We start from the raw sequence: 24874 nt of genomic DNA on the forward strand, positions 1-24874 counted from the left end.
GTCTTAATTGTACACCGACTCTTTAAAAAAAAACGTTGATGCCGTTGTCTACTTGTTGTGCTCTAAAATCAAGACTTTCAATTTTGTTTAAAAATAAGAACACACAACAATGTTTTTGTATCAAAACGAAAACTTTTCTCATCGAGTGTTCAATTTATCACCTCTCTCATAAGATGGTGGACTTGCTTTGGTGTAATCGAAATTAAAAAGTTCAGAGCAATGAGGAGGTATGGAAGCCTTCAGCTCCTTCACCAAGGGTATTAAGGTGATCTCTTAAAAGATGAGGAACTTGCATCAACAGCACACGATGAACAGCATTTTGAAGTTAGAATCATTGTAAAGATAGAAACATCACCTCGTTCATCGAGGGTATTTAGGTGATCTTTTAAAATATGAGGATCAACATCAGGGGATGAACATCAGTTAAAAAATAGAAACCTTTTCGAAGGTTAATGTTATCCCCCTTTCAAAGTTATGGTCCTTGTGAAGATGGAAACATCACCTCGTTCATCGAGGGTATTTAGGTAGGTGATCTCCCCTTAAAGGCAGAGTAAGCCTCCCGTAAACCATCACAGATACGGTCAGGCTTTTACACACAGTACAAACACCATTTCATTTAAACACTCACCAATTGAGAACATCCTAGGTGCCCTCCGTAAAGAGCGAACAATTTTCAAAGAATTTATTTTTGCGTGGTTTATCTTACCCCTGAGCCATCGTGAACCCGTGTGATCCAGTTTTCCCTTTTCACAATGCAGTCGTCATAGTTAGTCATTTGAATGCGACTCGACGTGAGCTTATCTACAATAGCACGTTTTTTTTTATGCACGAAACAACGGCTGTGGTTCACAAGAACTCTAGCGATGGCTTTTGACTGTTGAGAGGAACGGCGATTTGCACTGATAAACCGGCCGTCGTCTGCTACGACCCTTGCGTGACCCTGCTTCCGGGCTTTTCTTTTTTTTAAACTTTCACAACTTCGAATTGTTCTGATCTTGTCTTGATGAAAAACGAATTCTTTTATGATTAAAGAATGTTTGTGTAACAAGCTGTCAATTTATTATTTAGATTTTAAAAGTTAGGTCTAGCGCAAAAACGAGGCGCCGTTGTTGTTAACGGAACAAGTCTACGAAAATAAATTCTTTGAAAATGTCTCACGCTCGACAGAAAGCAGCCAGGATGTTCCCGTTCGGTGAGCGTTCAAATGGAAGTATGCTTGTACTGTATTTAGACGCTCGGGGAGCTCTGTGATGGTTTACGGGAGGCTTACTGTGCCTTTAAAGGATGGGTAACTTGCATCAACATCATTGTTATGTACATCAATTTAAAGTTAGCATCCTTGTGAATATAATTGCCCCTTAAAAGGTGGGGAACTTGCATCTACATCTTGTGATGAACATCAGTTACAAGATAAAAGCTTTGTGGAGGCAGAAAATTCCACCTCGCTTATCGAGAGTTTTCGTTATCCTCCCAGTTTAAAAGTTAGGAGCCTTGTGAAGATACGAGTAGAAACTTCACCTCGTTCATCGAGGGTTTCTGTTATCCCTCTTTAAAAGTTTGGAGCCTCAGTTGTGGAGATAGAACGTGTTCTCTTTCAGTTGCATGACGATCTTAGTCAGCGCCTCCACCTCCTTCATCGCAGTGTTGCCCTCCGCGTGCACCGGAAACACGGGGTAGCGCGTGCGCACTACGCCCACGCCGGGAATCTCAGGAAGGAGCACGCGCAGGCCGGAACTGGAAACCACGCGCACGTTTCCGGAAGGGTCAAGGACGCTGGCGGAGGTCTGCTTCGCGTCGATGGGGTCCACTTCAATTTCTGGCCCGGTGAAGAACTGTTTGGGGGTGAGGAAGTAGTTCATGGAGTTGACTCCGTTGTATGCTGCGGCGGCGCTGCTGCCTCCGTTGCGTCCACCTGTTTTTACTGTCTTTCCACTGGGCCCGGCTGTCGAAGGCTCCTGTTCGACAAAGTGAGTTATATCTAATTATGTCAATCAGCAAGGAGTCATCATCAGAATTTTGTTTGTTTGTTTAACGCCCAGCCGACCACGAAGGGCCATATCAGGGCGGTGCTGCTTTGACATATAACGTGCGCCACACACAAGACAGAAGTCGCAGCACAGGCTTCAATTCATCATCAGAAGAATTCGTCTAGTATTGATCAAGTCAAAACAAAAATAATCTTGTTTTTTTTAGTCGACGACAAGGCCGAAAGAAAGGGTAGGTAGGTTGCCAGCATTTAGTTTAGTTATTTTGTTGTTGTTGTTGTTGGAATTAAATATTTTCTTTTTTTACCCACGTGGCGTTTAAATGGCTGAAACTCATGCGAGCTGGGTCCCATAGTAGTCGGGGAAAAAGAACTTTCCGTGGAAAGTCTGCTAAATCGAGTTTTTTTGTTTTTTGACAAAACAATTGGGGGGGGGGGGGGGGGGGGGGGGGGCATTGGGTCGGCAGGAAAGAATTGGGTAGGTCGGGGAATCGGAAACATTGAACAGTATTTTTTAGGCCTATGCGTACTCCTAAAGGAGAATCTAAGTTGACATCAAATATATAAATATTTAAAAAAAAAAAAAAAGAGCGAGAGAGAACGAGAAAAGACAAGGCAACAAAAAAAGGGTAGAAGCAACTTGCATGCAAAAAAAAAAAAAAAAAAAAAGATTAACAATAGAGGACTAGGCTAAACACACAGAAACAAGGTCATGAGCAAAAATGTCTCATACCTTTATTCTGAATATTATAAGGGTTCCACGACTGTAGCGGCGTCAGAAAGACCAGCTCCAGAGGGATAGCCACGGACACTCGCTTCGTGTAGCTCCTGCAGTCCGCCTCGCTCAGACAGAAGGAGGATCGAACAGGGGTGACCCTTGGCTGAGTGGTTTGTGCCACGAACATGCTGCGGTCGTTGAAACCCCTGTAGTTGGGGGAATCGAACATGAGGTATGAGCGGTGGTAGAAGGCGGCGTTGAGAGGCTGCTGGGTTCGAACGTCCTGCTTGTTCTGGTTCTTGAACGCGTCCTTGATGAAGGCTCCTGGGTGAGGGAAAAGGTATTAGGATTGAGTGTGAAAAAGACATGGTGTAATTTATTTTAGTTAGCTGGTTACGTATAATATTTATAGTTTGGAGGGCGAGAGGGATGTAGGGAGAGACTGAGAGGCTGTCTGTCTGCTCGTGTTTGTTATACAACGGGTGAGCGCATGCCTACATTTGAATGTATGTGCGTGCCGGCTTGTCTACATACCTCTGTGTGTGTGTGTGTGTGTGTGTGTGTGTGTGTGTGTGTGTGTGTGTGTGTGTGTGTGCCTCTCTCTCTCTCTGTCTCTCTCTCTCTCTCTCTCTGTGTCTCTCTCTCTCTCTCTGTCTCTCTCTCTGTAACTGTGTATGTGTGTCTTATTGCGTGAGAGTGCGTCTTAATGTATGTCTTCGGCTTGCTTGAATGTTTCCCAATGACCCACTTACCGTAGTTGTCCTTGACCTACTTACCGTAGTTGTCCTTGGCCCACTTACCGTAGTTGTCCTTGGCCCACTTACCGTACTAGTCTCTTCCTTGACTCACTTACAGTCGTTGTGCTTGACCCACTTTGTTTGTTTGTTTGTTTGCTTAACGCCCAGCCGACCACGAAAGGCCATATCAGGGCGGTGCTGCTTTGACATATAACGTGCGCCACACACAAGACAGAAATCGCAGCACAGGCTTCATGTCTCACCCAGTCACATTATTCTGACACCGGACCAACCAATCCTAGCACTAACCCCATAATGCCAGACGCCAGGCGGAGCAGCCACTAGATTGCTCATTTTAAAGTCTTAGGTATGACCCGGCCGGGGTTCAAACCCACGACCTCCCGATCACGGGGCGGACGCCTTACCACTAGGCCAACCGTGCCGGTTTGACCCACTTACCGTAGTTGTCCTTGACCTACTTACAGTAGTTGTCCTTGGCCTACTTACCGTAGTTGTCTTTGGCCCACTTACTGAAGTTGTTCTTGGCCTACTCACCGTAGTTGTCCTTGCCAGGAATCTGGGCCATGATCTCATCCAAACGCGTGGTACCAGAGTAGGTGGCCTTGTCCTGAGCCAGGGGGTTGATAGAAAAGCGTGCTGCACGTGACTTGGAGTACTGCGACCAGCTTTTCTCCACGGACAGCCGCGATGACACGTCGTCCACCAGTTTTAGTTCAGATAATTCTAGACCTCCCTGTAAAATCGTGATTTTTCATTATTTTGATTTGCGTGTGTGTGTATGTGTGTGTGTGTGTGTGTGTGTGTGTGTGTGTGTGTGTGTGTGTGTGTGTGTGTGTGTGTGTGTGTGTATGTGTGGGTGTGTGTGTGTGTGCGTGTGTGCGTGTGTGTGTGTATGTGTGTGTGTGTGTGTGTGTGTGTGTGTGTGTGTGTGTGTTTGTATAGTGAAGATCAGAATCAATGAAGGGTAATTCTGGAACGCTTAATCAGGAATAGCGTACATAACCCACTGTAGAAAAAGTACGGCAGAGTTTCCACTTGTGTACAGGCAAACTCCACAAACAAGACTATGTACGAGTTGTCTTTGGAATGTTTAATAAGAGTAAGAGAATAGTCAGGGTATTGGGTTGTTTGTTGTTTTATTTTCCTTCAATCGATTGGTACCGAAGCGCCAAATAGGTTGAATTGGACATTCAGCAACCAACCAACAATCTGACTACACTCTTACTCCCAGTAAATATTCCAAAAATAACTTGTTCTTGGTCTTGTTTATGACTTTGTATCATTCGTAAGTCTATATTTCATGGCAAATGTATATTGCCCAAATGTTTACCCAATTCAATTAAAACTTACCTTAATAGGATGACAGAGAATCCTGTAGTTCCACTGAGCCATGACGGGTTTTCCGTCATCCGTGACGTTGACGACAGCCGTGGGCAGGTGAGCGACATTCTCCATGAAGTCTTTGTCACCTGTAAGCCAAGCACAGCAAGCACAGGATGATTATTAGAGCGATTCAAGTTTTACGCCCTCACGACAAAGTTCCCGGGTTATACCCCAACTGTTTAGGTGGTATCAGCCAGCTGCACTTATGGCAGAATGACCGAGGTCGTATACGTGCCACGGGGTTGGGACATGGATACCGTCTCTGTGTCTGCACATAAAGATGACCCGTGTCCGTCCCGGCCCGGATTCGAACCCGCGATACTAGGATCACAAGTCCAGTGCTCTACCACCTGAGCTACCTGTTCGTTGCAATAGCTGATGTTTACGCTTTAATGAGCATGAGATAACTCGTCACACGATTACACAAACTCAGCAGCAAATAGTGCTAAAATACAGTACAAAATACAATACAAAAGAAATCGACTTTATGCCCCGGTCGACCTTGTTTTTTCCCTCCCAACCCTAGATCTTTTTGCCCTTTCAAAAACAATGACAAATGAGAAATGTCGATTTTGCAGAGTTTACAAGGAAATTAAATCTCTCCTCTCCGACATCCAGGAGGCACAGCTCGCACGATTTCTCAAAGGTAACACCCCGGTTTAGGGCCAAGTGCTGTAACCAAAACCAACAGACCAAACGAACCAACAAACCAATGGTCATCGCCATAGTACATTATACTAACCAGTCTAGGCAGTGAAGCGGTTCATCTCTTGCAGCTCCCACCACGTAACCAACCAACCAATTAACCTTACCAAACGAACTATCACACCGATGGTCATCACCATACAGATACTGACCGGTCCTGGCTGTGAAGCGGTTCATATCTTGCAGCTCCCACCACGTAACCTTATCAAACCAACCAACCAATGACCATCACCATACTGACCAGTCCTGGCTGTGAAGCGGTTCACCTCTTGTAGTTCCCAGGGTAAGTATTAATCTTACCCAACGAGCCAACAAACCAATGGGCCTCACCATACTGACCGGATCAAGGCAGTTGAGCGGTTTATCTCGTGCAGTTCCCAAGGTAAGTATTAATCTTACCAAACGAACCAATGGTCATCGCCATACATATACTGACCAGTCGAGGCAGTGAAGCGGTCTTAAAATCTGCATCAGCCCATTTAGAGCCAAATGCTAACCATAACCAACCAACTCATGACCATTGCGATACTGACCGGTCAAGGCTATTAAGCGGTTCATCTCTTGCTGCTCCCGCCACGTAACCTTACCAAACAACCAACCAACCAATGACCATCACCATACTGACCGGTCCAGGTATTGAAGCGGTTCATCTCTTGCAGCTCCTAAGGTCAGTATAATCTTACCGAACGAACCATCAAACCAATGGTCATCACCATACAGATACTGACCGGTCCAGGTATTGAAGCGGTTCATCTCTTGCAGCTCCCAGAGTCAGTATAAATCTTACCGAACGAACCATCAAACCAATGGTCATCACCATACGGATACTGACCGGTCCAGGCAGTGAAGCGGTTCATCTCCTGCAGCTCCCACCAGGACGTGGCGTAGATCTTATGCAGATAGCTCTTGAAGGGTTCGGTCATCTGGCTCTCGCTGTCATCAGTCCATGCGCCCTCCAGGTAACACAGCAACGGCCTGGGGGACACGGGGGTAATCAGGTGTGGCTACAGTCCAAGCGTGAGGGGAGGGGGGGGTCGCCGTAAATGTTACCCGACCAACCCTTTTTCATCTGCTGCTGACCCTAATACTTGTTTTTCTTAAAAAGAAAAAAAAGTAAATTGAGCCAAACGTACGGCAGAAGGGAACCTTCATACTGGAGCTTAGGAGAAACCCTTAACAAGGGGACGCTGCTTGCGTGGATTTTTTAAAATGCGAGCTTAGTCTTTGAAAATAAAATTGACATGTTAACTGTATTTCTTGTAACAAAATGTGGCCCACCACCAACCAACTACTACTCGTACCAATACCCATTGTCATTTTTCCGCAACCACAACTTTTTTCTCTTTTTTTTCGGAGGGAGAAGGAGGGGGGGTGTGTGTCGCATGTCATGTTTGTTTTGACAATCAGCACGGTGTAGTGGCTATTTAAACCTGATGACTACAGAAATATCCAAAGCTATTATGAAAGAATCCGGGTTTCTCGTGTATAACATGTTGTACATCAACACAGATTCGTTCAAGATTTCGTGACAAGGGCACTCTTCATTGTTGGACACGTGCCAGAAATCTACAGCCTCTCTGCTTCGTTATGTTTTTTTTTTTTTTGTTTTTTTGTGGGTTTTTTTGCTTAACGCCCAGCCGACCACGAAGGGCCATATTGGATTGGATAAGATTGACAGTCCAGTGAGGTTACCCTCATGGAATATCAGGGCGGTGCTGCTTTGACATATAACGTGCGCCACACACAAGACAGAAGTCGCAGCACAGGCTTCATGTCTCACCCTGCAGTCACATTATTCTGACACCGGACCAACCAGTCCTAGCACTAACCCCATAATGCCAGACGCCAGGCGGAGCAGCCACTAGATTGCCAATTTTAAAGTCTTAGGTATGACCCGGCCGGGGTGCGAATTTGCGATTCCTAAACGCCCCACTGAACGACTGACGTCACATGTCGCTTCGGTCTTTTCCGGAGGAACACCGCGTGTATTCGAACCCACGACCTCCCGATCACGGGACGAACGCCTTACCACTAGGCCAACCGTGCCGGTCTGCTTCGTATGCAGAATGAGTATAGATTTGTGTTGAATAATTTAAGCTTCAGTTACAAAGAGATCCCACTCTGCACAGGACTATTATATCAGATCGGCTATGATTTTGAGGCTGCTGCTTGTTATATCATTCCAATGTGAATGAAAACTGACTTGAAGTAAGGGCGGTAATCTCTCTGAGTTATGTCCCCTGTTTGCCAGGCTTTGAACCATTCCCTCATCTCCCGGATCTGAGCGTCAACGTTCCCAGCATTCAGCACTGCAGGTGGCACTTCCGGGAACTTGATGTTCTCCACTGCATGGTAATCTCCCTGGAACAGATAATTTGTGTTGATATGAATATTATCTGAGATCAAATTAAAAAAAAATTGATATTGTAATAAATTATGACTGAGGATGAAAGTCGCTTGTTTATTTCAATACTTGTTATTCTCTCAGGTGCCAGGAGAAAGGATCCGTATAACTTTCGCTTACTCCATGACACATGTATGCATATAAAGCGATTACTTCCCTTTGGTTATTTGATATTGTTATGTTTTGAGGTTAGCTGTTCGTAGGCTCAGCGCATATATATGCGTAAAGCCGCTATAATCATTCGTCAAGACCTCGGCCAATGGACGTTTTAGAACTTAATCATTTCACCGTTATAGACCTAAATGTAAATAAGCTACTCACAAAAAGTTAAGGATCACTTGCACACAAAATCATAACTTTCCAAATAAGAAAGCCAATGCGTTGGTATTTGGCAAACGTTTAATTCAATGCTTTAGTGATAACGATACAACATTTCCTTCAATTTTGAGCAATCGTTTGGTCTGTACATTTTATTAAAGTGTGTACGTATCGAAATTTAATTTCACAAAGTCGTTGAAATCACAAGACATGGCATTCAGATGCTCCCAAAAGTTCAGTAATGCGTGTAACCGCCCTGGCTGTTCTGGCACTCGACGCAGCGAGTCCTCATAGAGTTGACCAGGGTGGTGAAGATCCTCTGTGGAAGCGCCTGCCACTCAGCCTGCAGCATCTGGTAGAGGTGCTGGACATCCCTGGGAGGGGGTGGTTGCTCCTCACTTTGCGATCCAACTCATCCCAGAGGTTCTCAATCGGGTTGAGATCGGGACTGCATACTGGCCACTCCATTCTGTTGACTCCAGACTGCTGCAGGAAGTCGTTGACCACCCTTGCCCTGTGGGGGCGAGCGTTGTCATCCTGCGGTCCCATCTGCTGCAGTGTAGGCACAGCCAGCAGTCGAAGGATCTCATCCCGGTATCGGAGGCCAGTCAGGTTACCCTGTACATGAAACAAGGGTGTTCTGTGGTGAAGGCTGAAGGCCCCCCAGACCATTACAGAACCTCCACCAAAGGCCACCTTTTCTTGGACAGTGGTGTCAATGTAGCGTTCCCCATGGCGCCTCCAGACTCTCAGTCGGTCGTCGTTGTGGTTCAGGGTGAAGCGTGATTCATCACTGAACAGGACCTGGGACCATTGCTGACGTGTCCACCTCACGTGACGTCTTCAGAAGGCGCGGCGTGCTGCCCTATGGGCTGGAGTTAAGCGTGGCCGTACAGCTGGGCGACGAGAACGGAGGTTAAACCCATGAAGGCAATTCCGTATGGTCTGCTGGCTGATGTTGGTGTTAGTAGCCACCCTCCGCTGCCTTCGAATAATGCTGGAAGAGGCTGTTCTTGTTTGCAAGGCTAGTCGTTCAATGAGACGATCTTCACGTGGAGTTGTCTTCTTTGGTCGCCCAGGTCTGCGTCTTTCCTGGACCCTCCCAGTGGCTGTGAAACGTTGAATCAGTCTGACAATGACCGAGATGGACACGTGAAGTCGCCTGGCCACTTCTCGCTTGGGGACACCATCTTGGAACCATGCAACAGCTCGTCCCCTCTCAAACTCGTTCAATTTTCGTCGTGGAAGCATTGTCAGATAATGCCTAATACTGGTGGTATATCTTCTCAAAAAGCCAAGCAAGTGACAGCATCTCACATATAAACAGCAGTGCTTGCACGTGCATAATGGTTTTTCCATGTGGCTTGTGCAATGTGTACGGGCTGAACGGTCCAAAACAAGGTCCTTTTTCGCAAGTTTCCGCTTTTTCTTTTGCTACCAAGCTCAGTAGTAGAAAATCCCGTGCAATTTTCCCACTAACACAACATCGCCCACTTACAGCTGAACAAGAATTCATAACAATGTGGTTTGACTGAGAAATAAATAACAGTAGCGAACTGATTTTATTGAGCACCTGTTTTCTCATAGTGATCCTTAACTTTTTGTGAGTAGTGTAGTGTCACGGACAACACACGAGGATATGCGTCTCCACTGTCTTTTTGCACTTGCTAGACGCTAGTGTATTACCGCGCGCTAATAAGACGCTAAGGGGAGACAACTAGAGGGAACGGAAGTAAAAGGACACACGTGAGGCAGACCATAGATATCCCTTTTCACACTTGACTCGGTGGCGAGAGGAGCTGAAGTTTTGTATGGGAGGGTCGGCGAGCATTTGTTTGTCGCCTGGAAGACCTTATTCATCCTACTCGTAGGGCGGAGGGCTACCCTAGTAGCTTAGCTATCCCAAGGATTAGTTGTATCCTGTCTTCAGTTGTCACCGGTGGTTTTTGTGTTGTTCATGAGCTGATGAGGTGAGACCACGTGTTCCATGTAAGTCATTCATAATTATGCTTGTACCAAGGGAAAGTGTTCCCTGTCCCCTTTCTTTGTTACCCATTCTGTAGTGTGTGTAGTATGTAATATTTTCTTTAAAATGCTGCTTTTGTTGATGCAATTTATGTAATTTTGCCGTTCATTGTTCTGAACATTTTCTCTGGTGCCCTTCGTTTTTCTGGAAGCTAAATGAAAGTGAAACATGCTGTTATAATTAGGACAGGGGTTTAATCTTTTATTTTGGGGCTGGCTGGCACAGAGAGAGAATGTTTAGAATAGGCATTTGTGACAAAACACTGAGAGTGAACTAGTATTGTTCCAGCTCTCATTTCCTTGCTTCGCTTCGCTTGGTTCTTCTTCTTTTCATCTCATCGTCATCGCACTTCGTCATATTCTCGTCTTGGGACTATAGGGCTTCACACCAAAAGGCGTAAAGCGGCTGAGCGTGCAGAATTGGGTCCCTGCGACTGACTACGTGGCATCAGGGACGCGCCTCCACGCGACTTTCCATGGGCCACGCCTGTTGCGGAACTGCAGTAACTTTGAGCGAACTCTGAAGACGGACACTGGGTCACAATCTGCAGCTGAGTACTTTTCATTCTCTGCTCTGTAATAGCCACGCCCATCAGCCCCTCTGTTCTATAACCTGCAATAGACATTTTTGGTTGTTTTCTTGTGCGGCCAGTTTACAGGCATTTTGAGTGCCTTGAGGCCACAACTGGCAGTTATTTTCTTGTGTACAGAACTACAGACAATTCCTTGACGTTGTTTTGACCGCTTCGGTGAAGTGCTCCGTCCGGTCCCAGCCTGTATAGATATCATTTAGTTTAGTCACCATAGCGGAGATCCGCTGTCATTAGTGTGAGTGTGTGTAATTAGGGTGCGTGAGCGTTATTTGTTGCGTGAGGTTGATTTACGGAAGTCTAGGTCGTATAACTGTTACATGTTTTTTGTTTATTTTTCTTAACTGAATAAACTTCTTGCCTATACACAAATTGTTATGCCTCTGGCGATGGATACGTGACAATTTTGGGGGCCAAGCCGGGATATCGCCATTTGTATGAGGCTCATGTTTGTGTATGGGTTAGTCGTTTGTTTGACCTTCGTTAGTTTTCCCTTCGTTTTCTTGGATACGGATATCTCTTGGAGCTCTTGTGAAAACATGGCTACCGCCGCCACTACCGCTAATGATACTCGTACTACCACAACCTCTTCCAATGCCCCTGCTATGAATACACGTAGTCGTGGTGCGAACACATTGTTAGCATCAGCATCCGGTGTGCAGCAAATGTGGGGTGCGTCTCCTGTACCTCTAACTGGGAAGACCCAAATGACTCCTCGGAGCGCTCGTTCGCCTTCATTAGCCATAAGGTTTCCCTCGCCGGGGAATGTTTCCGCGACCGCCACAGGACTAGGCGCTGGTCTTAGTCTGCCCGCCACACAGAATCCTGATCCCATGGCCTTGTTCATAACGTACTTACAAGATAAGGATAGGAGAGAGAAGATAGAGCGGGATGAGCGAGAGAAAAGAGAAAAGGTAGAGCGCGACGAGAGAGAGACGAGAGAGAGGAAAGAAAAGAAAGACAGGGAAAAGAAGGAAATGGAAGAAAGGCTTGATAGAGAAGCTAGGGAAAGTGAGTGGCGCGAGAAGGACGCTACAGAGCGTGTAGCCATGATAAAGACTATTGAGACTCTATCAGAAAGACAGACTTCTAGGTCACAGAGTAGCACCGGTACCATACCGATTCAAGTAAAGCCACTCAAAATGCCAGTCTTTGATGAAAAAGAAGATATTGACGTATATCTTCAGCAGTTTGAGCGCCTCGCTGCACTCCAGGGTTGGTCAGTTGAATCTAGAGCAACACGCTTAGCCACATTGCTAACTGGGAAAGCCCGCGGGGTGTATGTGAACCTTTCAGATGAAAAAGCGACAGACTATGAGAGTCTTAAGACGGCTCTTTTGGTGAGATACAAACTGACGGGTGAAACCTACCGCAGGCAGTTTAGAAGTGCACAAAAGGCAAGCACAGAGACATTTGATCAGTTCGTCACTCGCACGCGTTTGCTTTTCCGTCGCTGGATCAAACTAGAGGGCAAAGAACAAACTTTTGAAGACATTGAAGACTTGATGCTTTACGAGCAGCTTCTCGCAACCGTGACGCCAGAACTAGGCTTGTTTTTGCGTGAACGTAAGCCCGAGTGTGTAGGGGCAGCAGCTATGCTGGCCGATCAGTTCGCTGATGCGCGACGTGCGTGCAAGGGTGACAAGTTTAAAAACAAGGACAAAAAGAAAGATGACTCCCCGGGCTCGGTCAAAGACGAGGGCAAATTCAAAAAAGAGAATCAGGGTGGTTCGACGTTGAAATGTTACCACTGTCGTGGTCCCCACCCCTTCAGAAAATGTCCTCGCCTTCGTGGTGCTTTGGGTAAATCAGAAACCGCCGGGGTGACCGTGACCGCAGATGACTCTGGTAGTACCGTCAAGCGTGATTCAAAACCAATGTACACGGCGTGTATTGAAGACAAGCCGGTCGTAGCTCTGCGTGACACTGGATGTAGCACAATTGTGGTGAGCGCAGAGTGGTTACCCCCGAATGTTCAAAAAGTAGGTGAGACTGAAGTCGTAGGGTATGACTCGTCTGTGCGTGTCCACCCTATTGTTCTGGTGAACCTTGACACACCGTTCTTTGTAGGTCAGGTCAGGGCAGTGTCGGTGGAAAATGCCATTTACCCCGTGATAATTGGAAACACCGTGATTTTCGCCAATCACTCTGAGCGAACTGTACCGGTACTTCCTTCGCGTACTGTTGTCGCGCCGGTGCAGACGAGAGCCCAAGCTCAGCGTGAAGCTAAAGAGAAAACCCCGCTGCTGGTTTCTGAACCGGCCGGGCCGAAATTGCGTTCCACTGATGTTGAGCGTTTGCAGCGTGAAGACGCCTCTTTGAACAAGTACTTTCAGCTCGCCGCGGGAAAGAAAGATGAAAACTCAAAGGTATCGTTCGAGGTCAGCAAAGGCCTGTTGTTTAGGAGATACGTAGACCCCGCCAGACGCGTATACAAACAACTCGTGGTTCCTACCCCGCTTCGCGACAAAGTGATGACCGTAGCACATGATTCGCCCATGGCTGGGCACATGGGTATCAGACGTACCATTGACAGGGTTTGGCAGGTTTTCTATTGGCCAGGTATTTGCTCTCACATCCGCCGTTTTTGTCGCTCTTGTGACAAGTGCCAACGCACAACACCAAAAGGAAACTTGCGGAAAGTTCCCCTGGGTCACATGCCCATCATTGACGAAGCATTTCGCCGCGTGGCCGTAGACATCGTCGGACCAATCATACCCATGTCAGCTCAGGGAAATCGGTTTATTTTGGTCATGGTAGACTTTGCCACCCGGTATCCGGAAGCCGTCCCGCTCCGGAACATTGACACGGTTTCAGTGGCCGAAGCACTCTGGCAGATGTGGACCAGAGTAGGAGTGCCTGAGGAAGTCCTCACAGACAGGGGCACGCAGTTCACCAGCGAGGTCATGGCGGAAGTGTACCGATTGCTTGGTATTCGGGGTTTAACTACCTCGCCGTATCACGCGCAAGCAAATGGACTCTGTGAGCGTTTCAACGCGACCCTGAAATCGATGCTCAAAAAGCTCTGCCGCGAGCGACCCACTGACTGGGATCGTTACATTCCCTCCGCACTGTTTGCTTACCGGGAAGTACCCCAGGAATCGCTCAAATTCTCCCCATTTCAACTGCTTTATGGTCGTACCGTCCGCGGACCGATGAACTTGCTGCGTGACCTGTGGACTCACAATGAACAGAACGAAGTCCGCCTCACATCTGAGTACGTGTTCGAACTCCGCAACAGAATCGCGGAAACGTGCGAGCTTGCCCACCAAAACCTAGCCAACGCGGCAGCCAGCCAGAGGGCGGTGTTCAATCGCAAAACTGTCGACCGCACGTTCGAGCCAGGTGATGAAGTATTGCTGTTGTTACCTGAAAAACGGAACAAGCTCCAGGTGGCTTGGCAAGGTCCATACCCCGTGTTGGAACGCGTAGGACAATGTGACTACCGCATCAGAGTAGGGGTAAAGCCCAAACTGTATCACGCAAATCTGCTGAAGGCCTACATGCATAGAGAGAAAGTAGGTGTGGCCGCCATTGTCATGGAGGAAGATAGTGAGTCTGAGGACGATACACGTGTTGTTGAGTGCAAACCGGAGGTAGGCATCGCACTTCCCTCATTGCAAGCTACTGAGTTCGCTAAGGATGTTCACGTTGCAGACACTTTGACAGATTCCCAGCGGGCTGACATGAGAAAGATGCTTCAGGAGCATTCTGGCATTTTCACAGACATCCCCTTGAGATGCAAAGCGGGTGAGTGCGAAATCGTGCTCGAGTCTGAAAAACCCGTCCGTGTGAAACAGTACCCGCTGCCTCATTCTCAGTCAGAATCGGTCCAAAGTGAAATCGACAGCATGCTAAAGCTGGGGGTGATAGAAAAAACATCGTCCCCATACTCTAGCCCCATCCTCTTGGTGAAGAAAAAAGATGGCACCATGCGGTTCTGTGTCGACTTTAGGCAACTGAACAAACAAGTCCGCTTTGATGCAGAACCACTTCCTGACATAGACAGTCTATTCGCAAGCCTCACTCACGCCCAATACTTTACCAAGCTAGACCTTACAAAAGGCTACTGGCAGATTCCACTGAAGGAGTCTGACAAGTGCAAGACAAGCTTCTCGGCACCGTCCGGTCAGTACCAATTTCGGACCATGCCATTTGGGTTAAAAACGGCTGGAGCGGTGTTCAGCCGAAGCATGAGGCAGATTCTCTCCCCTCTCGGCCTCCGCTGTGTCCACAATTTCATGGATGACATACTGATTGCCACTCGTTCCTGGAGCCAGCACTTGGCTGCTTTGAGAGCCGTCCTGGAACGGCTGGTTGAAGTGAACATGGCCGCCAGGCCAAAGAAATGTTTTCTGGGTTTCAAGCAGATCAGTTTTCTGGGACACCAGGTGGGGAGTGGAAAAGTGTGGCCTGAAGAAGACAAAGTAGAACGGGTGAAGAACGCAACCCGTCCAGAAAACAAACGTCAGTTGAGGGCATTTCTGGGTCTAGCTGGGTATTACCGCAGGTTTATCCCCAACTACGCCGCCGTGGCCTTGCCCTTGACCGACCTGACAAAGAAGAAAAGCCCTGAAAAGATCCCTTGGGATGATTCCTGTGAACGTGCATTCACCACTCTGAAGAACAGGTTATCATCCTTTCCTGTAGTCCTCCTCCCAGATGACAAGCTTCCGTTCGTGCTTCGCACAGACGCATCCGGTACCGCTCTCGGCGCCGCCCTGTTGCAAGACCAGGGAAACGGGCTCCAACCCGTCGCGTATGCAAGCAAGAAGTTGAGTCCCGCGGAACGGAACTACTCAACGATTGAGCAAGAGTGCTTCGCTGTGGTGTACAGCATTCGCAAGTTCTACCCTTACGTGTACGGCCGTCACTTTGTGGTAGAGACCGATCACCACCCGTTGCAGTTCCTCAATCGGATTCGACCAACCAGTCGACGCTTGACTCATTGGGCGATGGAACTGCAGTCCCATTGCTTTGACGTGAGAAGCATCCCTGGGAAGGAAAATGTCGTGGCCGACTCCCTAAGTCGCATGTAGATAGATATCAGTACTTTCGCCTTGTGTCAGACGGTATCCTCATGCGTTGGCCAATTTGTTCTGGATTTTAGAACAAAACCGGTGGTTTCGTCTTGAAAGGGGGGTTTGTCACGGACAACACACGAGGATATGCGTCTCCACTGTCTTTTTGCACTTGCTAGACGCTAGTGTATTACCGCGCGCTAATAAGACGCTAAGGGGAGACAACTAGAGGGAACGGAAGTAAAAGGACACACGTGAGGCAGACGTTCTTTTCACACTTGACTCGGTGACGAGAGGAGCTGAAGTTTTGTATGGGAGGGTCGGCGAGCATTTGTTTGTCGCCTGGAAGACCTTATTCATCCTACTCGTAGGGCGGAGGGCTACCCTAGTAGCTTAGCTATCCCAAGGAATAGTTGTATCCTGTCTTCAGTTGTCACCGGTGGTTTTTGTGTTGTTCATGAGCTGATGAGGTGAGACCACGTGTTCCATGTTAGTCATTGATAATTATGCTTGTACCAAGGGAAAGTGTTCCCTGTCCCCTTTCTTTGTTACCCATTCTGTAGTGTGTGTAGTATGTAATATTTTCTTTAAAATGCTGCTTTTGTTGATGCAATTTATGTAATTTTGCCGTTCATTGTTCTGAACATTTTCTCTGGTGCCCTTCGTTTTTTCTGGAAGCTAAATGAAAGTGAAACATGCTGTTATAATTAGGACAGGGGTTTAATCTTTTATTTTGGGGCTGGCTGGCACAGAGAGAGAATGTTTAGAATAGGCATTTGTGACAAAACACTGAGAGTGAATTAGTATTGTTCCAGCTCTCATTTCCTTGCTTCGCTTCGCTTGGTTCTTCTTCTTTTCATCTCATCGTCATCGCACTTCGTCATATTCTCGTCTTGGGACTATAGGGCTTCACACCAAAAGGCGTAAAGCGGCTGAGCGTGCAGAATTGGGTCCCTGCGACTGACTACGTGGCATCAAGGACGCGCCTCCACGCGACTTTCCATGGGCCACGCCTGTTGTGGAACTGCAGTAACTTTGAGCGAACTCTGAAGACGGACACTGGGTCACAATCTGCAGCTGAGTACTTTTCATTCTCTGCTCTGTAATAGCCACGCCCATCAGCCCCTCTGTTCTATAACCTGCAATAGACATTTTTGGTTGTTTTCTTGTGCGGCCAGTTTACAGGCATTTTGAGTGCCTTGAGGCCACAACTGGCAGTTATTTTCTTGTGTACAGAACTACAGACAATTCCTTGACGTTGTTAGACCGCTTCGGTGAAGTGCTCCGTCCGGTCCCAGCCTGTATAGATATCATTTAGTTTAGTCGCCATAGCAGAGATCCGCTGTCGTTAGTGTGTGTGTGTGTTATTAGGGTGCGTGAGCGTTATTTGTTGCGTGAGGTTGATTTACGGAAGTCTAGGTCGTATTTATAACTGTTACATGTTTTTTGTTTATGTTTCTTAACTGAATAAACTTCTTGCCTATACACAAATTGTTATGCCTCTGGCGATGGATACGTGACATGTAGTTTCAAACACAATTGCAGCGAACGACAAGAAGAAGAAACACAATTTGAAACTGAGAAAGTAAACAAATAAAATCGGTCCTGCATAGCCAAATAGGTTGAAAGAACGTTTGAAAACCAACAACCAACCTACCAAACAACCAAACAACCAACAATTTTGACCTTTATATACACACGGATGTTGTGGAGCGAGGGGAGGGGGGGTCGTCGTCGTGTCCCGCGCACAAACAGACAGACACATGCACGCACGCACAAGTGACAACACGAGGCTCATTGTGCGCCATTGTTGGACTGAAGCGAGCGGTACAACACGAGGCTCATTGTGCGCCATTGTTGGACTGAAGCGAGCGGTACAACACGAGGCTCATTGTGCGCCATTGTTGGACTGAAGCGAGCGGTACAACACGAGGCTCATTGTGCACCATTATTGGACTGAAGCGAGCGGTACAACACGAGGCTCATTGTGCACCATTGTTGGACTGAAGCGGTACAACACGAGGCTCATTGTGCGCCATTGTTGGACTGAAGCGAGCGGTACAACACGAGGCTCATTGTGCGCCATTGTTGGACTGAAGCGAGCGGTACAACACGAGGCTCATTGTGCGCCATTGTTGGACTGAAGCGAGCGGTACAACATGAGGCTTTTTAAAACTCCGGGTCCCAAAGGTTGAAGGGACATGAAAAACCAACAATCAACCAGCTTGAAACTCGAAAGAATAAGAAATTCCTCCGAGGTAGGAAAAACACCCCCGTTGGTCAAAGGGAAATAACCATTCTCACTGCCACCAACTGAGAAGGTTATTTCCCTTTGACCATATGTCCCTCTATAAGTCCTTGTAGAATCGTAATCCACCAATAACTCCCTAACCGTGTGTTTGTAAGGACCGTCTCAGGAATGTATAGAACATGTTCACCAAGTTTGGTGACGATCGGTCCGTTCATTCTTGAGATCTATATGCGAACACAAACACACAAACAAACAAACAAACACATCGACCGAAACCTATACACACCCCTATACCGGGGGTGTAATTATCAACCGATCTAAACCCAATACTATTCTTTTCTTAACTGTTTTGAGCTTTAAAAAAAAAAAATTAAAAAAATTAAAATTAAAAAATACACACGGAAGTTGTGGAGGGTTGAGCGAGGGGGAAGTCGTTGTGCCTGGTTCGGAAGTGCACGCCATTGAGCACCACATCCAGCTCCCCCAGGCCGCACGTGTTGACGGTGTTGGCGTGGTTGTGCACAGCGATGGCAGACAACGACGTGTGTGTGGCGCTATGGTAGGGCTGCGTTCCGTCTCGGAAGTTGCGGATCTTCAAGATTAGATAAAGGAGGATTTTTTTCTGTGGTATTGTGGTTGTTACTTATTTTGTTAACACACACACACGCGCACAGACAGACAGAAAGACTTACAAACAGACAGACTCAGACACGCACGCACGCACGCGCGCACACACACACACACACACACACACACACACACACACACAATCAATCAATCAATCAATGAGGCTTATATCGCGCATATTCCGTGGGTACAGTTCTAGGCGCTCTGCAGTGATGCCGTGTGAGATGAAATTTTATACGGCCAGTAGATTGCAGCCATGTCGGCGCATATTTACCTTTCACGGCCTTATTCCAAGTCACACGGGTATGGTAGACAATTATTAACTGTGCCTAAGCAATTTTGCCAGGAAAGACCCTTTTGTCAATCGTGGGATCTTTAACGTGCACACCCAATGTAGTATACACGGGGGGTGGTTCGGACACCGAAGAGAGTCTGCACACAAAGTTGACTCTGTGAAATAAATTTCCGCCGAACCTGGGATCGAACTCGCGCTGACAGCGGCCAACTGAATACAAATCCAGCGCGCTACCAACTCGCACACACACACACACTCGCACACACACACACACACACACACACACACACACAAACACATTTTATTACAAAACAGATGGTCGGAATGTTCACTTAGGAAGACGGCAGGGGTATCTGCAAATACGCTCTGTTGATGTTGTACGTCGATACTGTCGCAAAACCCTGCCAGACTGTTTGAACTCGGATATCACTGCTATAGCTAGCCAGACCAGTGTCCATTGTTTTGTTTTGTAACTCAATCAATCAATCAATCAATGACGCTTATATCGCGCATATTCCGTGGGTACAGTTCTAGGCGCTCTGCAGTGATGCCGTGTGAGATGAAATTTTATACGGCCAGTAGATTGCAGCCAATGCGGCGCATATTTACCTTTCACGGCCTATTATTCCAAGTCACACGGGTATAGGTAGACAATTATTAACTGTGCCTAAGCAATTTTGCCAGGAAAGACCCTTTTGTCAATCGTGGGATCTTTAACGTGCACACCCAATGTAGTGTACACGGGGGAGGGTTCGGACACCGAAGAGAGTCTGCACACAAAGTTGACTCTGAAATAAATTTCCGCCGAACCTGGGATCGAACTCACGCTGACAGCGGCCAACTGAATACAAATACCTAACGCACTAGCAGACTTTTGTCATTGAAGTTCGCATTTCTCTGACTGAATGGCCACCAGAGTTGAAGCGCATGCAAGCAGCAGGTTTTTGGCGGTTACGAACAACATTGGCGACATAATTTACCTGGTCGAGTTTCCCGGGAACGTGCGGTTTCACAGATGTAAATCATGTTTCATGCATAGCAGCTGATAGTGTGCACAATGTAGCTACTTTGTTCAGTGCAACCAGAGATACTATCCGAAGAAAGGTCGGTAACATGACCTTACTTGTGGCTTTAAAGCCAAATATTGCAGACATTGTAGGGGTCCAGTTTCCCGGGAGCGTGCCATCTCACCGATGTAAATCATTTGTCATGCTTAGGAGCTGATAGTGTGCACAATGGTGTTACTTTGTTAAGTGAAACCAGAGATAGGCCTACTTCGAAAGAGTGATTGCTCACATCGACACATGGCCTTACTAGACTACTTTAAATCCCAGACATTGTAGTGGTCCAGTTTCCCGGGAGCGTGCCGTCTCACCGATGTAAGTCTTGAAGCATAACAGTGTTTTGAATGTTTCACTTTCAATAGAAAGACTGTAACTTCGGGCCTACTTACCACAGTGATTCCAGAGTCTCCGTTCGCACGACGGTATTCCTCCATCGCCACCTGCTGCAGCAACAGTGCACGTGACAGGTACCAGTTCTGAGATTCCAGAGCGGCCAGTCTTTCCCTCACCTGTACAGGAACAAACAGAGTTAATGACAAGCGACACCGACTGAACAAACCAAGACTTCCCTTCTTGACTATGCATTCCAAAGTGACAAATCTGACGTCATAAGCGAACAGAGTTGGAGAAGACGTCAGAATGCGAAGTATGACGTCACGTAAAACATTGTGCCACTAGACCCCAAAACAGACCCCAAAAAATCGGAAAAAAAGTAGTCTGTCACGGTGACTTCGTCATATCAGCAGCAGTAAATAAATGATTGTTGAGGTCACCACCAGGATATGGATTTATCGGTGTCGGATGTCATTACGTACACAAAGAGTAGGTTTGATTCAGAGAAGAAGCTTTAGAGAGTTTTATAGATTCTTGTCTGTTCTTGTATTATAAGCACACACGGGTAATGCAGGATTTATCCAGTTTTGTTCCTTTTGCTCTGTGCAGTCACAGAGTCTGGAACAGGGCCGGACCAAATGAGTTGTAAGGGGGGGGGGGGGGTTCCTCCTTTTTTGGGGGGGCAAATCAGCGAAGTGGCAAGGCGCGCAAACTAGGGGGGTCCGGGGGCATGCTCCCCCGGACATTTTTTGAAAAACGGTTAAAATCTGTGCAGTCTGGTGCATTCTGGGCCTTGTTTTGAGGGTTAAGAGCAGCATTGTTTTGGTGCTAAAACTAGCATAAAAAAAACCACTCAAAGCAAGGTACATGCTTTTTCCAGGGGTGGGGTTCTGGAACCCCCCCCCCCCCCCCCCCCCCCTGGGTCCGGCCCTGTGGAAGGGCGTTGATACCTTGACTTAAACAGAAAAATGACAGCTACCTCTTGTATCAACAAGGAGCACTCTAACAGATTGTTGTCTCTTCTTCTTTTTATGTTAAGGCCAAAAAAAAAAGTGTGGTTAAGGTAACATAACCAAAAAAATAGGGTAGGAAGGTAGGCAATCACTTCTTTTTTTTTTTTTTTTTTTTTTCCTAATGTGTACAAATTAAACCTACTTGACAGGGACATAAGTGTGCGACTCGAGCGCTTTCGCTTTTATTGCGTTTTCTGCACTCGTTTTTTGGGGGTTTTTTTTTTGACAAATGTAAAAAAAAGTTATAGGGTCGGCCCCTAAAAATAGGGTAGGTCGGGTTACCGTAACCACACCTATTTGTTTTTTAGGCCTAAGCTGCCACTAAAGCTGATGGTCGCAATTGTTAAAGCAGCAGAGACGGGTTTTTTTACTGTGTGATAAAGTTGAAACAAAAACGTTAACTTTTAGATTTTTTTCTTGTGTAAACGATCATGTAAACCACCGCAGAGCTGTGTAGAATTTTACATGAGACGAGGAGAGCCTTGCACTCAGACACATACCAACTATCATGTCAGTAACCAGGCCGCTTCCCGTGCACTGCGAGAACTTTGTTGCTGAACAAATCTTTGATACAGTTACATACTTGCAGATTCAGAAATTACCTTTAATAACCATACATAACCTCACATTAAAAAGAACGTGTCTCGATTTGTCAAAAATCAATTGTTTCATAAATTGGCTTTTTTTTCTGGTAGCCTACAGGCTTTCACTCCGTTCTATTTAGAAAAGACTAAAATGTGCATACTTTACCTCTGCCTGGAAATCCTGAGCCATGCTTCCAGTGACTTGCAAGAGCAGCATCAGCAGCAGTGTTAACAGCAACTGTTATGGTTCATGGTCATCTATTTCAACAATTATCAGCAGCAGCGCTAATAGCATCTAAACTTGGCCAAAACATTATTGCAACAGATTTCAAACCCAAATTAAAGCATTAATCTTAAATGCAAGAGAAGGTCAAAACTGATTATTTTTATTATGAAATATTGTTTATCTTTGTACCTGGTACGGACAGAGAGGTAAAAGAATATTTAATCATGTTTTGTCAATCATATTTAAGAGAACATTTCTTTGTGATTTACTTAGTCAAAAGCACAAAAACATCAAAATCGCCAAGAATCGAGTTACGCCAAAATGTTCAATATGCATTTGGCATTGAGCAAAATTATGATTTATACTGTACACGCATTAAATATTTGTATATTGAATTTTTTATATTTTAAATGAAATGCCTTGAAGATAGTTGATGAATGAAAAATTTGTATATTGAATTTTTATATTTTAAATTAAATGCCTTGAAGATAGTTGATGAATGAAAAATGTGTATATTGAATTTTTATATTTTAAATTAAATGCCTTGAAGATAGTTGATGAATAAAAAATTTGAATATTGAATTTTTATATTCTAAATGAAATGCCTTGAAGATAGTTGATGAATAAAAAATTTGAATATTGAATTTTTATATTTTAAATGAAATGCCTTGAAGATAAAAATTGAAGACTCGTTTTTACTTACCATCACTGCGGTTATTCGTGTTCTCGTTTCAGTCCTCAGGCGTAGATCAAAAGGCCTCTTCAGCAAGTTTGCAACAAAACAAACAGGCTGGCTCTGCTTACTTCACGTTCGATTTAACAAAATGTATATTAGCTTTTCACTTCCAACGGCTTTTATTTCCGACGCAGGTTGGAGTCAACACCAGCTGTTTGTGTTCGGAGGGGGGCGGAGGGGGGGGGGGGTCGAGGACGGAGGTGACCAGGTTAGGGCGTGGGGGTAGGTAGATAGGGCGGCATAGGTCGTATTGTTTACACACACACACACACGCACACACACACAACGGGGACTATTTGACAAACACAATTGCAAATCGTAAAGCAACTGTGTCAAAAAGCCATTCTACAGCTGTTCAGGCATAGCTTTTAGATGGTGTCGGTTAATTCAAAAGTTGCTTTTAGCACGAGCTGCTGCGTGCCATGAGCCAACGACCTATAACAATCTCTCTTTTGTGTAAAAGCAATTACATGATTGTATTTTCAAATCCAACGTCTTTTTATTTTGTCTTTTTTTTGGTCTGGATATTTGATTATTTAATGTAATTACCTTCTTCTTTATCAGCAAGATTATATTGATGATCTTGCATGATTGTTTATAACGAAATATAATCTATGTTATTTGTAACTGTTACATACACACGCACACACACATACACACGTACACGCACGCACGCACGCACGCGCACACACACACACGCTCGCACGCGCACACACACGCACACACACACACACACACGCATGCACACACACACACACACACACGCACGCACACACACACACACGCATACACACACACACACACTTTCCGTTTCACCTTACATACAATTACTAAACATAATGGGAAAACAACAGTTGCTGGTGGGGTGTCAGCAGTACCAAGCTGTGTTGTTTTATCAGGTGTAGGCCTACATACAACAGTACCTCCATAAAATCCCTTTTTGGACCAAAACGCTGATTAACTGTAAATTGTCTACTGTTGCATGTCCCACCACGGTAGGCTTGTATGCACCATTCACTTAAATGATAGAACGACATATCTATCAGCAATAAAAACTTAGCATCAGCGTTTTAGTAGGATGTAAAAGGTTCTCAAATTGAAAACAATTGTTCCCAGTGTTTAAAATTATTGATAACGTTTTTTGATGGCACAACCATTTGTGACAGCAATCAGATGCTTTTTGCACGCGCACCATGTCAAATATATTTAATTATTCGAAGACTTTTGACTCTTTTCCTGTTGGGGGGGGGGGGGGGGGGGGGGGGCAACATTTGCTTAATGAGATCCGACACCGATACATGCACAGCCTAGCGGTGTTTTAAAAAAAAAAATTGTTTTTTTCTGGATTAATTTCTATTTGTATGATGCTTCTGTGACTATTACATGTCTAGTATTTGATTAAGGACAGGTTGTCAAACAAGGCACTGTGCCTTTATCCTTATAAAATAAAGCAAACGTTTTTTGTAATACCATATGTTTAGTCATTTTGTTATTAGAGCATTGAATTGATCTATAGTGGATGCAATCTCTCTCTCTCTCTCCCTGTATCTGATTGTCCTCTGTGTCTCTATGTGTGTGTGTGTGTGTGTGTGTGTGTGTGTGTGTGTGTGTGTGTGTGTGTGTGTGTGTGTGTGTGTATGTGTGTGTGTGTGTGTGTGTGTTGTGTGTGTGTGAGATTTCCGTACCACTGTTGCAATAGTTATCGTTGTTGTTGTTCTTGTTTTCATTTGTTTAAATATCATGCATTTACAATATTGTCCGCCACATTACTCGTTTGTTTCTAAGAGCACATTTATAAGTTTATCTTGTTGTGCTCCCTTAATTACAACTTTCAATTAC

General features: G+C 45.8%; 2 protein-coding genes across 3 annotated transcripts in view; both read right to left on the bottom strand.

Moving 5' to 3' along the window:
- Positions 1–24874, bottom strand: part of LOC138980018 (cytochrome P450 2F5-like) — a 426282-nt gene that overhangs the window by 180214 nt on the left and 221194 nt on the right. The window lies entirely within an intron of this gene.
- Positions 1284–23115, bottom strand: LOC138980691 (uncharacterized). Its single transcript, XM_070353599.1, has 10 exons — positions 23003–23115; positions 22240–22311; positions 20533–20652; positions 18558–18749; positions 7752–7909; positions 6381–6523; positions 4811–4929; positions 3995–4193; positions 2718–3026; positions 1284–1978 (listed from the first exon to the last, which is right to left on the bottom strand). The coding sequence occupies exons 1-10, from the start codon at positions 23003–23005 to the stop codon at positions 1566–1568; spliced, it is 1728 nt and encodes a 575-aa protein (XP_070209700.1). The 5' UTR covers positions 23006–23115; the 3' UTR covers positions 1284–1565.

Source organism: Littorina saxatilis, linkage group LG11 (assembly GCF_037325665.1).
Source record: "Littorina saxatilis isolate snail1 linkage group LG11, US_GU_Lsax_2.0, whole genome shotgun sequence".
Lineage (NCBI taxonomy): Eukaryota > Metazoa > Mollusca > Gastropoda > Littorinimorpha > Littorinidae > Littorina > Littorina saxatilis.

What these genes read in the sequence shown, in the direction of transcription:
- LOC138980691 (XM_070353599.1), bottom strand. An exon ending in GATTACCGCCCTTACTTCAA is followed by an intron (nt 6,524 to 7,751) that starts GTCAGTTTTCAT and finishes CGTGTCCCCCAG; the next exon opens with GCCGTTGCTGTGTTACCTGG. An exon ending in TCCTGGCAAGGACAACTACG is followed by an intron (nt 3,027 to 3,994) that starts GTGAGTAGGCCA and finishes TCCCTCACCCAG; the next exon opens with GAGCCTTCATCAAGGACGCG.